This window comes from Penaeus japonicus, unplaced genomic scaffold (genome assembly GCF_977035675.1).
Source record: "Penaeus japonicus unplaced genomic scaffold, GWHDUDI00000001_assembly GWHDUDI00000036, whole genome shotgun sequence".
NCBI classification, from domain to species: domain Eukaryota; kingdom Metazoa; phylum Arthropoda; class Malacostraca; order Decapoda; family Penaeidae; genus Penaeus; species Penaeus japonicus.
The window spans coordinates 21,739,724-21,754,723 of NW_028234438.1; the positions used below are offsets into that span (position 1 = coordinate 21,739,724).

Genomic DNA, 15,000 nt, shown 5'->3' on the forward strand with positions numbered 1-15,000 from the left:
TTCACAGTTCATAGATTATATAATGCAATCTAAAAATAGACTTATTTTGCTATACAACAAGGCGTATCGATAAAAGCACACACACACACACACATACACACACACACACATACACACACACACACGCACACACACACAACCACACACACACACGCATCCTCACACAGGGCTTCCTATTTATACTTTTATCTTTAAGAAGATATACACATACACACACATACACTAAGTGTTCACATGAGCACACATCCACTTATACCCTAAATATCTCTAAGTATCTATATATACCAGTAAATACGTGAGAAAAAAAAGATAATAGTTGTAGCCTACGAATTTCATTTCATGTCAATAACTTTGATAATCCTAAATTTCCATTCAAACGATTGATGGAATGCATTGATTTTTTTTAAAAACGTTATTAAAAAAGTTTTTCGATATCACAATGTCAGATGAAGCTAAAAACCCACACGAGTGCCCTGAGAGTCATTACAATCTGTTTTAAAAGAATGATCATACTTGATAAAATCATGATACTAAAATTACACAAGTATGTCATCATTTGTTTGCTCCAACATACATATATTAAAAAACAAACAACAACACGCACACTGTGACGCTATCACTCTTGAAAAATATACTGGCTTACTATATTTGATATAAAAATGTACCTCCCATCACAACCCTGGGAGTATAGAAAACGAATTCAATAAAAAAAATTCTCTCGCACTATAAGTTTGAGAAATGACATAGTCCACGATAACAGAGATTCCACGAGTCTACCCTGTTCAGATACACGTTTTCTTTTACATGTGGTTGGAGTATCCGCCGCTGCCATTGGTGTAAGGTGGAGGCACTTCTTCTGTCGGCATTGTAGGGTATACCTAAAAAAAAGAAAAGGAATATTACAGAAATTATTGTAAAATGGACTGGAATTCTGAATTGCCTAGAATGAGAAAGAGAAAGGTAGATGACATTTTGTCATTAATGATAAAATATTTCATGACACCCATGAAATATGTAGTAAATAAATATCCAAACGATTTTTTTTCAAATCAAAATAATGTAAAAGTCATAAACAAACCCTACAACCAACACCTCAAACCAAAATACCAAACCACCCGAAGCTCACCTTGGCAGCTCCTTCCTGGTAGCCCTCGTTGTCGTAAGTGTACCTGAAGACCCCCTCGGGATGCCCCTTGGTGGCCGCGCCCTTCTTCTCCCTCAGCTGGCGGATGTGGTGCGGGCAGAAGTCCGGGGAAGCCATGATCAGCTCCTTGCCCTTCTTGTTGCCCTTCCACACGACGTAGATGGCCCCCAGGGGAATGAAGATGATGGAGCTCACGCAGATGAACCATCCGAGGGTCTGGATGGAGTTCGGGTACGTGTACGTGCCCCAGTAAGCGGGCACGAAATAGTACACCGACATGAGGAAGATGATCTGTGGCGGAGAGAGCACGCTTTGAAAATGGGAGGAGAGGGGGCATGGGGCGTGGAAATGGGAGCGACGAAGGCTGATCGAAATGGGGAGAGTGAAGGAAGGGATGGTGAAGCTGAGGGGGAGGGGGAAAAGGTGATAAGTCTGGGAAGAACGGTGATAAACTGAGGTGGAGGAGGAGGACAAGGAGGAGGACAAGGAGGAGGAGGAGGAGGAGGAGGAGGAGGAGGAGGAGGAGGAGGAGGAGGACAAGGAGGAGGAGGACAAGGAGGAGGAGGACAAGGAGGAGGAGGACAAGGAGGAGGAGGACAAGGAGGAGGAGGACAAGGAGGAGGAGGACAAGGAGGAGGAGGAGGAGGAGGAGGAGGAGGAGAGGTGGCGGAACTTGGAAGGAACAAGATAGGAATGGATCCTGATACGTTATCTACACCATGATCAACGCAGAAAGAAAAAATAAGGTTCACGATGACACGTCAAGAGAATTTTGGCAAAGACAGTAACAAATGCATTAAGGAAATTAGAATAATCAAGAGTTAAAGAGGAAGATGTTAAACGATAATGATAGAAGTGACGAAGAAAATCATGCAGGAAATTCACAGGAACTGAAAATTATCTCATGCATGACGTCATTTACAAAATGTCAAAAGGAAACAGGAATAAGAACCAACTTACGGCAAGCGACAAAGGTGTGATGACGAGCCAAGTTGCCGCCCAGTACCCATACAGAGGAAGGGGCATGTAGATGTTCATCTCCTCACGAATGTTTCTCATGAAGTTCTTGAAACCTGGAGAGAGAGAGAAAAAAAGGATTTTAGATTGCAGTTTTGATACTCCATGATAGATGTTTTAGACTATTTGGTTCGATTCGTCACCTCACGTTAGAGCGTTTTGCACGTTTCGAACGGTCAAGAGTGAGAGCGAGTGTGTCTATACGAGTGTATCCATATGACTCCTTCCCCCAAACTCTTTAACTAAATATCCTCTCTTCTCGAAAATGAACCACAACAACCTATAAACAACTAAAATCCTGTCGAAAAGAGCTCACCGTAGATATACTGCACCACCACAATCTCCGTAATGGCGAGGATGATGACGGAGAGGCCGGCCGAGTACCAGTTGAAGAGCTCGAACATGTAGATGCCGCCCTCGAGACACATGGTCAGCCCCGCCAGGAAGAGACCGAAGCAGACGCTGAACACCACCAGGGGCTTCCGCGACCGGAGGGACTCGAACTGGTCGAAGAGCGCGGTGCTCAGGGTCTCCACCATCGTGAACTGCGGCGGGAGAGGTTGCGGGTTATTGGTGGTAAATGGAACAGTGTCTCATATACAGTAGATGTTGCAGGCATTACACTAATCACAACTGATCGTCGCCAGCACATGCACCCAAAGGCACACAAAAGCACTGGCGCGAACAAGGGAAATATCCCTCAAAAAGACGCTTAAAGATATCCAGACAAGGTCGGTTACAGACAAAATAGAAGGAGGAAGATGAGAGAGGGGGGAAGGAGGCAGAGGAGAGGAGAGGAGAGGAGAGGAGAAAGGGGGGGAAGGAGGCAGAGGAGAGGAGAGAGAGAGGGGGGGGAGGAGGTAGAGATGAGGAGAGAGCGGGGGAGGAGGAGAGAGAGAAGGTAGACGAGTACGAGACAAAGACGACCAAAGCGAGGCGGCCTCACCTGCGAATCGAGGCCGAGCGTGATCAACATGGCGAAGAAGAGGATGGCCCAGAGGGGGGGCACGGGCATGCGCGTCACGGCGGCAGGGTACACGACGAAGGCCAGGCCGGAGCCCGAGGACACGACGTCCTGTACCTCGACGCCCAGCTCCGTCGCCAGGAAGCCCAGGATGCTGAAGATGACGAAGCCGGCGAACACGGACGTCGAGCAGTTCGCGAAGGCGATGATGATGGCGTCTCTGGGGAAGGGGGAGGGGGAGGGAGGGGGAGGTTAAGTTTTATTTTTACGTAGCCTACATGAAAGAATGATTATTGAAGAAATCAAGAGACTTTTCAGATCGGAAACTATAAACGTGCCATAGAACGCAAGAGTTTTAATGCACCTTAAACCAAATACATCAGCAACAACAAAATACAACAGCATATACCCATCTATCTATCTATCTATACATCAACAACATTTCTTACCTCATACAGTTATTCTTAAACTTGTTGTATGAGGCGAGGGTGATGAGACCACCGAAGGAGGAGCCGAGGGAGTAGAAGATCTGCGTGGCGGCGTCATTCCAGACCTCGATCTCGGCCAGACGGGAAATGTTGGGGCGCAGGAGGTAGAAGTCGATGCCCTTCTGCGCGCCCTCGAGCGTCACGCCTGCAGGATTGGATTCGGTTTAGGGCGGGGCCAAGTTTGGGCTGGGAGGGAGCTCTCGTTACCCTTGGCGTCGTGTTATCTCTGCGAGTCTCGTCTTCGATTTTGGTTTTGGAATGACCTTTCATGTCCACCACCATTACTATCGTCATAATCACAGACTTTTCTCCGCGTTTTGAGGTAAAGCCATAAGAGCAGAGGTAAATTTTTTGCCTAACAAATCATACTTCAAATCGAAATCACTACTTGATAAAAAATAAGACCAATGAAAACAGAGAATGGAAGCTTGAAGCAATTTTATAAGTACAGCCCATTGGACGGAAGAATAAACGAGAAAAGGGTAAGGAATAATCACAAAAATACATCTACAGACTGATCATGTTAAAAAGAGCGAGAACATAGACACCTTAAAAAAATAGTGATGGAAAGGAGCGTCTTAGAACAACTTCCCCGAACTTCCTCTCAACCTGATCTATCCAAGCTATTGTTCTGCGACGCGACAAAGACTCACCCCTGATGAAGAGGATGACGAGGACGGCGTAGGGGAAGAGGGCGGTGAAGTAGACCACTTTCCCGGAGCTCTTGACGCCCTTGGCCAGGCACGCGCCCACGATCAACCACGCCAGCGCCAGGCAGCCCACCAGCTCCCAACGCATGGAGCCCATGTCGTCCCAGGAGGTGCCCGTCACGCCCAGCATGCGGTTCCTGATAAAGGGGGGAAGGGGGGGGGGTGAGGATGAATTCGGGGGGGATCCACGCTCGTCATGTACTATGTACAAATAACTACAAATAGAAGTTTACTATTTACTGGTCGTATTTCTGAATTGTGCACTTTAGCCTGATATGTTTCAGTTTCAGAAATTAAATGTTTTAACAGGCCACACATGAATTATCAATGACATGCAGAAGGGTAAAACAGTGAATCACGTAGCATGACTTAGCAAAAGGTCATTGCGATGGTAGACAAGTTATCTATTTATCTCCCTTTATATATATAATGCACACACACACGTATATATGATTGATGACAGTTTACAGAAAAGAGGAGTCGTATATTGTTTACTAAATCACTGGAAATCACACAAACCTATATGAGAATTATCAAATTTTCCAAGATAAGTTGGCCAAAAATATTAAAAAAAGCAAAACGGAACATCAAGAAGAGAAAAAAAAAACACCTGATTCCCCAAACAGAAAAAAACAACCCTATGTAAAACGCCCCCCTCCCCCCCCACCACAAAAAAAAAGAAAAAAAAAGAAAAGGAAACCCACTTGAAATAATCCTCGCTGGCAGAGATCCTGGGAATGGCACCCTCGGCCGCCTTCATCATGGTGCCCTCGGCATCTTCCGCACAGTATGTCTGGTTGAATCCGGTCATGTTAACGATGCCACAGTAGCTCTCGAGGTCGATGCACTCCTTGTGGTAGTAGAAGAGGGACTGGTTGCGGCAGTTGGCGGCAGCGTCCTCGGTGAAGCACTCTGGGTTAGGGGTTTTGTTATTGGTATGGGTTTATTTGGGTGGCGGCTGTCGTCTTTATCATTAACGCGTATATATTATTTTTGCGATGTTATTCCTATGAATATTATTATAAATATTGTTAATGCCATTTCTATCGCATCTGACTGTTTGCATCATCATTATCAATCCAAGGTTTATTCCGACGCCCAATATCAAAATATGGAAAGCCATAATGTATTTCATTCCACACACAATTAGACCCTAACCCCCCATCCCCCACCCAAAGTCTTACCCCATGACATACCATGCAGTATATCACACCCAAACAAATACCAGAGAAGCCACAGCATAATAACCCTTAAGTACCAATACAAGACAAACGAACTTTCCTTCCCCGCAATTGTCTCGCACTCACCGATGGAGTTGAAATCGTTGTCGCAATTGCCCCAGGGCAGGACACTGGTGAAGGAGGCGAAGGTGTAGAAGAGCGTCCACGCCAGGATGAGGTTGTAGTAGACGGCCACCAGCGCCGAAACCACGATCATTCCCCATCCGAGACCTGTGGCGGGTGGAAGGGACTCGAGTTGAGTTCGGGTTCGGCTTCGAAAATGGGATTCAGTTGGCGAGTGTTGGAGTCGTGAGCTTGTGCCAGTGAGATGGTAGTTGGCATTTGTGGAACTGTCATTATTGATATATTTGTTCCCGTGTTTATGATCGTTATTTGCTTGAGCAGTATATGTGCTACGGTTTCTATTTTTATATAATATGTCTATCACTTTTAGATACAGTGTCCAAATGCATTCATCATCATCATCATCATCATTACTCGAGAGCAGCCTACGTTGCGTCAACTGACTGACCAAAAGCCCAGCAAACACAAACAACAATCCCACTGCAATCAGATCACAAAGCCCCGGGAATCAAAACAACGTCAAATGACTCAAATGAAAGACTCACCGGAGAAAATGGGCGCCAATTTCGGGAAGAGGATGTTGGGTCCGAGGCTGACGTACTGGCCGAGGGCGAGCTCCATGAAGAACAGAGGGAGACCCGCGCACAGCAGCATGATCACGTACGGAATCAGGAAAGCAGCTGTGGGGCGGAAGAGAGGAATAAATATATATGGAAGAATGAATAAAGGAGAGAAAGGATCATTGGTATAAAAAAAAACGTTGACATACAAATGAGTTGATTATAAATGAGTTGATTAAATGATACAATAAATTATTCATTGGATATATATAATGCATTGATCACTGGCTAAATTAATAAATAACTATATGAAATTAAGTACCAAATATTATTCATTCAAAAGCCCATGTGTAATTACAGAGCAAAATTACGAATCCACATTGCGTTATTCACACGTTAATCATCTATAATTCCCAATACATGACCATTGAATTCCAAAGTATTTGAAGCGAGACATGACATTACACATACGCGCAAAAAGAGTAAACCCTGTCACTAAAATAAGCATTACGTCACGTCAATTCGCCAGAACTTTCCAAGTAACGATTACAAGGTCGTTCGTGGCGGGGAATGCGGATCAAGCGCGCTACCGTTCCTTTAGCGTGAGTGTTCGTGTAATTTGGCCGTCCTTGGAATTCTCTTTTTTCCGTTTATATCCATGAGGACTTTATTTTTTTAGGCGGGGCGCAATCCACATGTCTACCTCCCCGACGTTCGTGTTGCACGTCCCCCTCCCTTCCACCCATAAACCAATTCTCGCAAGTCGCTCTGCATGACCTCACCGTCGTCGCTCTTACGAACAACACGACCAACCCGTCCCTGCAATCCACTCGCCGCCGCCGTTCTCGTCGCAAATTCCCCTCCCTTTAATCCCGAGCCAAAGCCGTTCTCGTCGCAAATCCCCCTCCTCTTAAACCCGCGTCAAAGCCGTTCCCTCGACTCGCTCACCGCCGCCGTTCTCGTCGCAAATCCCCCTCCCCTTAAACCCGCATCAAAGCCGTTCCCTAATTTACTCACCGCCGCCGTTCTTGTAGCAGAGGTAAGGGAACCTCCACACGTTGCCGAAGCCGACGGCGTAACCGAGGCACGACAGGAAGAACTCGCACTGGTTCCCCCACGTCCCTCGCTCCTCCTCGGCCTCCAGCGCCTCCGTCGAGCCAACGTCCTTCTTGTCCTCCTTTCCCATGGTGATGGCGCTGCTGGAAGGAAAGGCGGGATGAGAACAAGGGCAAGAACAGGGAGAATCAGGAATGGGAATGAGGGAATGCGGATGTATGGATAAGAATAGGAGTAAGATGAAGAATAAGAATAGGAGTAAGATGAAGAATAAGAATAGGAGTAAGATGAAGAATAAGAATAGGAGTAGGATGAAGAATAAGAATAGGAGTAAGATGATGAATAAGAATAGCAGTAAGATGAAGAATAAGAATGGGAGTAGGATGAAGAATAAGAATAGGAGTAAGATGAAGAATAAGAATAAGATTACACGGATGAACATCAATCAGTAACGTGATTAGAAACTGAATCAATGTAATGAAGGACGATAAAGATTTGAATAGTAATCAGAAAGCAATTCGCTGAACAAAAGCAAATTGATTTTGGCAATATGATTATTTTTAGACAAGTCACTGGTAATAAAATTAAATGAAAAATAAAAGACGAGAATAAAAGATCATCCTAAATAAAACAAGAGATAATAAGACCTTCAATAGTCCTCGCTGGCGGAGAAGTTAGATAAGAGAAGGACGAAAAGATAATCAGAATGAAACATAATAGACGCAGACAGAAAAAAAGTGGCGAAAATGAGAGTTGTAGTTGTTTATTGAAATGACTGGTAACAAAAATTGATAACTAGGAATAATAATAGTATCAACAATAATGCAATTATAAGAAATCAAGATACTGAAGGTTTGTCAGCTCAGATGCAAAAAATAACTTGTAAGAGCTATAGTATCACTCAATTTTGCTGTGATCACGCGGCTATGAGAAGACCTTTATACGAAAAAAGTAATTAAATAAAATGCCATTTTGGTGGCACTGGCATAAAAGTGCTACAGTCATATTCTACTAAATGTAAGACAAAGATAATACAGCCTGGGAAATAAAGCAATATAGACAACTGACATGAAAAAAAACAGAATAAACAAAAACAAAAGATAATAAAAAGGAGAAAAAAATGTACGTACGTGACAAAAAAAAAAAAAAAAGAACTCACACACTAAGACACAAAGAACGCAAACGACACAGCCCGCACATATAACAAATATAACAAAAAATAACAACAGGAGACCAAAGAAAATAAACAGCTCCGAGGTACAGACTGGTATGAAGAACAGCTGCTGCTTCCCTCTTGTTGGCGTGTGAAGTTCAAGCCACACAGTCTCTGCACTGATAACTTCCCTCTGCCGTGTTCCCGTTCTCACTAATTCACGCTCGCTTCTTGAGCTGTTAGTGTAACGTCTTGACCCTCTACACTTCTTCCTTAACTAATGATTTATTGTTGATGTGGTGCAACCTTGCCTTGGGTTGCAGGATTGTCATTTTTTTTCTTTAATATTTATTTAATGGTTGACTACACCAAGGATGCAATTTAGCTATTACAATTTCTAAAAATTGGTGGCAATAATGATTAAAATTCTCAACTCGTTAAATAATCTATACTTCCTGAAAGCTGAAAACCGGCATTGTGGGTCACACTCAAACATCCCTCTTAAAGGGGCTTATAAGCTTAGATTTCCACTTTCTTTGTTCAGCGGAGATCAAACAGGATATTATTCATCACCTATCTGGATGTTCGAAGGAGTTATTCACTCATTTCCGTTCCCTAATTATTAATAAGGACGATTATTGTCATTAGGGATATATATGACGTCAGATTAATTGAGGTCGTCCGGCATCTTCTTTGAAGAGAAGAGGAAAAAATGATGCGCACTGCACGCTTCATCCGGGAGACTTCAACGCAACCTTAGCAACCAGTCCAAGGCGGGACGATTCAGTTTCTTCCTACTCCTCTCCCGCCCTCCCCCCCCCCCCATCCCTCTTCGGTCCCTACAATCCCTTCCTTGACCATCTCCTACACTGAAAATTCGTCCGGCAAAATTTTGAATTTCAGCGATAATTCTAACAAAGTCATCATACCAATAAACTCGATATTCCTCTCTTTCAAAACCGTATTAAGTCAAGTTTACGAAAGTCCTTCAAATCGCCCCTTTCCGTCGCCGTTTTCTTCCGCGTGAGATCCGGAGACTAAACGACCTTTGGACGAACTAGCGAAAGAAATTCAAAGTCACGTCACCTCGAGGTTCCGCCCAAGATGGTAACGTAGCAACCGGCCGTGGGTTGTGGGGAGTCAAGGGAAAGCGAAAAGCAAAGTTTATAGAAGATGAAAGGAGAGAGGGAAGAACAGTGGAGAGGAGATGAGAGGAGAGAGGGGAGAACAGAGGAGAGGAGAGAGGAGAGGAGAGGAGAGAAGGAAGAGGAGAGGAGAGGAGAGATGAAAGGAGATGAAAGGAGAGGAGAGGAGAGGAGAGGAGAGGAGAGGAGAGGAGAGGAGATCAGAGCAGAGATAGATATATGTAGTTAAAGAAATTTGGTAATTTTCCATTAAGCACAGCTGATTGTGTCATGATCGAAGTGATTTTTTTTCCTCCATTGTTATTATCAATAAATGACTCATCAATAAATAAAAAAATGATGGAACGGATAATATTGTTCAGGGATACTAGGGGGAAATCCAACAGACCAGAAAAATCGTAAAATACAAGTTGCAAGGGCAGCGGGTCGCGCGCGCGCACACAAAAAGTCTCCTTTCCTAGAAACGACAAACAACGCAATGGTGTGTCGGACCCCCCCCCCCCCCACACACACACACACACACACTTCATTCCTCCCCTACCGCACAAATATAAACACAGACTAATATCTATCTATCTATCTATCTATCTATCTATCTATCTATCTATATATCACTAATTAGCACGCATAGCTAAGGTCAGTCCGCTGTTGCTTGTTGACTATTTACGGTTTACTGTTTCCTTTTCGCTGTCTGATGTTGGTTGTCTTTGGTTATCTGTTTTCTGCCATCTGTCTGCTGCTGTCTGTTGATGGCGGTTTGTCTCTCATTGTCTACGGTCGGCATGGTTGCGCAGGAGAACGAAAAGACTTCCGGTCGCCATGAGCAAGATATTACCGGTTTCCGCCAGTCCGCCCTATGGAAGCTAACTTTAAATGTCGAAGTTATTCTCTAGAACCAAGAAAAAAGAAAGAAAGAAGAGGGACTGGTTTTAGAAATAACGATCGGAGATTTTTGAAGACTTTATGTTTTAATGTTTTATCCGCTCTATCGCTTCGGAAAATGGATGAGATATTTACGTGTCTCTCTATCCATGACGTGATCCTTCGATACCGATTTATCTATCCATTACCCAAGATTAATACTTTAACGTCAATCTATCCATTATGCAAACTTACGTTTCATTTATATAATAACAAACACGGCAACTCATCCATGGAAGGAAGATTGCAAAACGGCAATCAAAACATCCGGTCATGATAATCTAATTGGCGGTTATTTGTTCTTGATAAACAAAGGATATTTTACTCGGTGTTTGTCTGTTCTTTTTCATCATCATTGGAAGGTAATGGGCATTAATTCTTCCAGGAGAAACGAACTTAAAAATCGAAATCCTTTATTCAAGCGTTCCTGTTCTACCTATCTATAGACAGCTTCAATGAATGATTGATAGCGCATAGATGCCAGCCTATTCAGCCACATCCGCGCGGGACCCTATTAGGCCAATTAGATTCGGCACCGTGGGCGTGTATGCCTTATCTAGGAAACAATTTCATTCTTTTCCAAAAGCCATTTGCATGTGAGGATGAGCCTCTCTCTGACACAAAGGCATTCTCGGGCACTGGATGATGTGGGTTGTGTTGGTACAGGTGTTCTGGGAGTATTGTGTGTGCTGGCAAATGTTATGATACACACTACACATATTCCCTTCACTACACCTACACGAGACAGGTGTACTCCAATATGTGTTTTATATATCGAGTATGGGATACATGTCAATCTATTCTTCCACTACGCACAAAGAAATATTTTTACCCACTTGTCAAATAACTCGGAAACATGTTCCTCGTGAAGGTTAATGGCTGTGCCTGCAGCCTCAACAATGCAGGTCTCTCACAATCAATATGCCTCTCCCTCTCCCTCTCCCTCTCTCTCTCCCTCTCCACCTTCTTTCATCTCCCTTCTCTATCCTCCCTTCTTCCTTCTTTCTTCCTTCTTCCTTGCCCTTGACAGAAAATATTACGAATACAATCAAACCCCGAGCAGGCGACCGCAAAGGCGTCTTGGCCTGTTTTGCAAGGGCAGTAAAACCGAAGGCGCTACCTGCTATTACCTGCCGCAGAAGGTTTTACGAAGCTGCAATAGGAAAGAGGGAGAAGCAGGGGGGAGGGAGGGAGGGAGGGAGGGAGGGAGGGAGGGAGAATATGACGAAAGGAATATGGTGAGAGAGAGAGGGAGAGGGAGAGGGAGAGAGGGAGAGGGAGAGGGAGAGAGGGAGAGAGGGAGAGAGGGAGAGAGAGGGGGAGAGAGGGGAGAGAGGGAGAGAGAGGGAGAGGAGAGGGAGAGAGGGAGAGAGAGGGAGAGGAAAGGCAGCGACGAGAGAAAGGGAGAGAGGGAGAGGAGAGGGAGAGAAGAGAGAGAGAGAGGGAGAGAGGAGAGAGAGGGAGAGGGGGAGAGGAGAGGGAGAGAGAGGGAGAGAGAAGGAGAGAGAGGGAGAGTGGGAGAGGAGAGAGAGGGAGAGAGAGAGAGAGAGAGAGAGAGAGAGGAGAGGGAGAGGGGAGAGAGAGAGAGAGGGAGAGAGGGGGAGGGAGAGGGAGAGAGGGGAGAGAGAGAGAGAGGGGGGAGAGGGGAGAGAGGGGAGAGAGGGGGAGAGAGGGGGAGAGAGGGGGGGAGAGAGAGAGAGAGAGAGAGAGAGAGAGAGAAATGGTGATGGACTAATATAGAGATTGAGACAGAGATAAAGACAGAGGGAGAGAGAAAGAGAGTGAGAGTGAGAGAGTGTGTGTGTGTATCTGTATGACCATACGCGTACAAAAGAAGAAGAAAAAGAAGCAAGCGAAGACTCGGCGTTCACTTTTCTCGGGAAATGACTCATCTTCCCGTCCGCCACGAGGGATGCTGCTCCTCGCGGTCTCGGGCACCGGGGACTCTCCTTTGTCCCGGTGCATAGGGGAGTCCCCGGAGATTCCCTTAACCTTATCTAAGTTTACTATTCGCACGGCCTTATCATCCTATTCTTCTTATCTTCTTTGTGATGATCAATATCTTTTTTTTTTTGCCCTATTTCGTAATTATTGCTATTCACGTCATCCTCCTTACACTCATTTAATTCGTCACTTTCTCTCATTATCTTTTCCATCACCACCATCATCAGTGTCGAACCATCACGCCCTAATGATCATCTATCTCCCGCCGTTGCGCCTCCCTCTCCTCCGAAACATACAAAGAGTAAACAAAAACAAAAACAAAAGCAAAAAAAATAGGTAACCAAACCAACCCACGAATTATCCGCCCAAGACCCGCAGCATTACGCCTGAGAGGAACTGGTCGGGATATGAAAGTGTAAACAAGAAAAAAAACGCGCTCCATTTATCATGATCTTTTTTTTTCTATTCCTTTTCACTTTCACTCTCACTCTCATCCCTGCCCGAGCGTTCGAAAGTGAACGAGGCTCTTCGCGACGGCGGCACTGGACGCGTTCAAAAGGTCAAAGCGACGTGTGTTTTCGGGGACATTGTGAACGCACGAAGCGAGAGAGAGAGAGAGAGAAAAACAAAAACAAAAACACACAAACACCGCAAAAACAATCCACCATTGTCCTTATCTTATCTGGCGAATTCTTTCAAGACGGATCCTTACCAACGAAAGGAGGGGGGGGGGCGTGGCTCTGTTGTTTGTCTCTTTCCGGTGGCTTTTGTTTGTCCCGCGAAGAAGGTTAATTACGGAAAGGGAGAGGCAGACGCAGACTCCGAGATAAGTCTACCGATTGGGAGATAAAATTCGTCCCGGAGGATAATGGCTGTAGATCATGAAGGGGCCTTGAGGAGACAAAAGGAGGCAGAGGAAGAGAGTGATCTAGAAAATAATTAATGGTTAAAAGCTGCTAATGGACGTGAATACTTCACTCATTAACAGTTATAGTTCCTGTGATGGTAAGGATAGTGGTGATGATAATGGTAATCATTCATGACGGCGAAGTAGCCATGCTGAATTGCGCAAGGGAAAGCATGCATAAAGAATGATCACCAACAGACTAATCAATCTCAAGATTAGCCTTCAGATCTGAGAATATACATAATTGGAATAAAAAAAATCCTTTACATTTATAATATTTATCTCTGTCGGAAGCCTAAGCGAGCCCGAACCTTGACACTGATCCTAATGCATAAGCGGTTCACCTACAAACTGATCCTGGTGCACAAGGCCTCCTCACACGCCTTGGTCAAACTCCTTGTTAAAGATACAAGATGCTTCCGCAAAAAAAGGTTTAATAATAGCTTACATAGAGAGTATACATTATTTATGAGTTATATACGACTCATAACAATATCATTCGTATCTGATTAGAAATAAAGGCCAACTTTCATTTTTTTCTTTTCTGACCAAGTCGTGTTTCAGCTCTAAACACACCAAGTATGAAGTGATCTAACGTGTCAGTAACATGAACAACAAACTGTACCAAAGAGAAGTCTGATCCCGGTGTTCCAATGAAACCTACTTCCTTCCCGGGCCCACACTTTCCCCTGTAGTCAACCGTGGCGACTATCATATTCGTAAATGTAAACAAAAGTAACTTGACAAATGCCTGAAACTCGTGGCGGGTTCAGTGTTTGAGGGTTTAGTTAGTTACGTAAATGGAGAGAAATTTTCCCGTAAACTGGGACACGGTGTTACGTTGTTTATGTAAATAAATGAAGAAGTGATCTAAAGCTTAAAGAACATACGAGTTTGTCCTTGTTATGTCGAAGCGACACTTTTTGCTTCCTCGTTTCTCCTTCTCTTCGCCTTTACGTCTCTTCTTTCTTTAACCCTCTTCCTCCTGTTCTACATCCTTCACTTACCTCACCGCGACCTCCATCAAGACTACTCCTCCTCCCCATCTCCCTGCTCTCCTCCTTCCTTTATCCAACCTCTTCCTACGTCCTCATCCAATGCTCTCCCGTCTTCACGCCCTTCCCTCCCTCCTTCATCCATGCCCTATTCCTCCCTCCCTCCCTCCCTTCCTCCCTCACTCCCTCCTTCATCCATGCCCTATTCCTCCCTCCCTCCTTCATCCATGCCCTATTCCTCCCTCCCTCCTTCATCCACCCACTATTCCTCCCTCCCTCCTTCATCCACCCACTATTCCTCCCTCCCTCCTTCATCCATGCCCTATTCCTCCCTCCCTCCCTCATCCATGCCCTATTCCTCCCTCCCTCCTTCATCCATCCCCTATTCCTTCCTCACTCCCTCCCTCCCTCCCTTATCCATCCCCCTTTACTCCCTCCCTTCTCATACACCTCATGTTTCCATTTACAGCCCGACACCTCACAACCTTGAATCCGTGACCTGTTCCCTCTCGCGACCTCGCCCTTCCTGCCATTGTCGTCAACGATTCTTGCAAGATGAGAATGATATAAAAAGAAAAACAAAATGATACATGAATGATAACCTGAAGGGCGTCCGTGAAGACAGGAGCTCCGTTTTATAAGTCTTGCAACTTATTATTGCTATTGCTATTGCTATCTGGAACTACTCATTG

The 15,000-nt window shown here is 44.8% G+C and overlaps 1 protein-coding gene across 4 annotated transcripts in view; it reads right to left on the reverse strand.

Moving 5' to 3' along the window:
* The window catches only part of LOC122253902 (sodium- and chloride-dependent glycine transporter 1), a 33,740-nt gene that overhangs the window by 184 nt on the left and 18,556 nt on the right, over nt 1-15,000 (reverse strand). For 2 of the 4 annotated variants that reach the window (XM_043017315.2, XM_043017317.2), the window contains exons 3-13: nt 7,205-7,383; nt 6,173-6,307; nt 5,631-5,774; nt 5,028-5,235; nt 4,267-4,460; nt 3,575-3,758; nt 3,108-3,345; nt 2,478-2,706; nt 2,105-2,217; nt 1,127-1,435; nt 1-878 (exon numbers count right to left, since the gene is read on the reverse strand). The exon at nt 1-878 is cut by the window's left edge and continues 184 nt beyond it. In XM_043017315.2, coding sequence (XP_042873249.1) covers nt 801-878; nt 1,127-1,435; nt 2,105-2,217; nt 2,478-2,706; nt 3,108-3,345; nt 3,575-3,758; nt 4,267-4,460; nt 5,028-5,235; nt 5,631-5,774; nt 6,173-6,307; nt 7,205-7,373 — 2,001 coding nt within the window. In that variant the 5' untranslated portion in view covers nt 7,374-7,383 and the 3' untranslated portion in view covers nt 1-800. Of the gene's footprint in view, nt 879-1,126; nt 1,436-2,104; nt 2,218-2,477; nt 2,707-3,107; nt 3,346-3,574; nt 3,759-4,266; nt 4,461-5,027; nt 5,236-5,630; nt 5,775-6,172; nt 6,308-7,204; nt 7,387-15,000 lie in introns of all 4 variants that reach the window. The other 2 variants (XM_043017316.2, XM_086531753.1) reach the window with 1 other exon arrangement.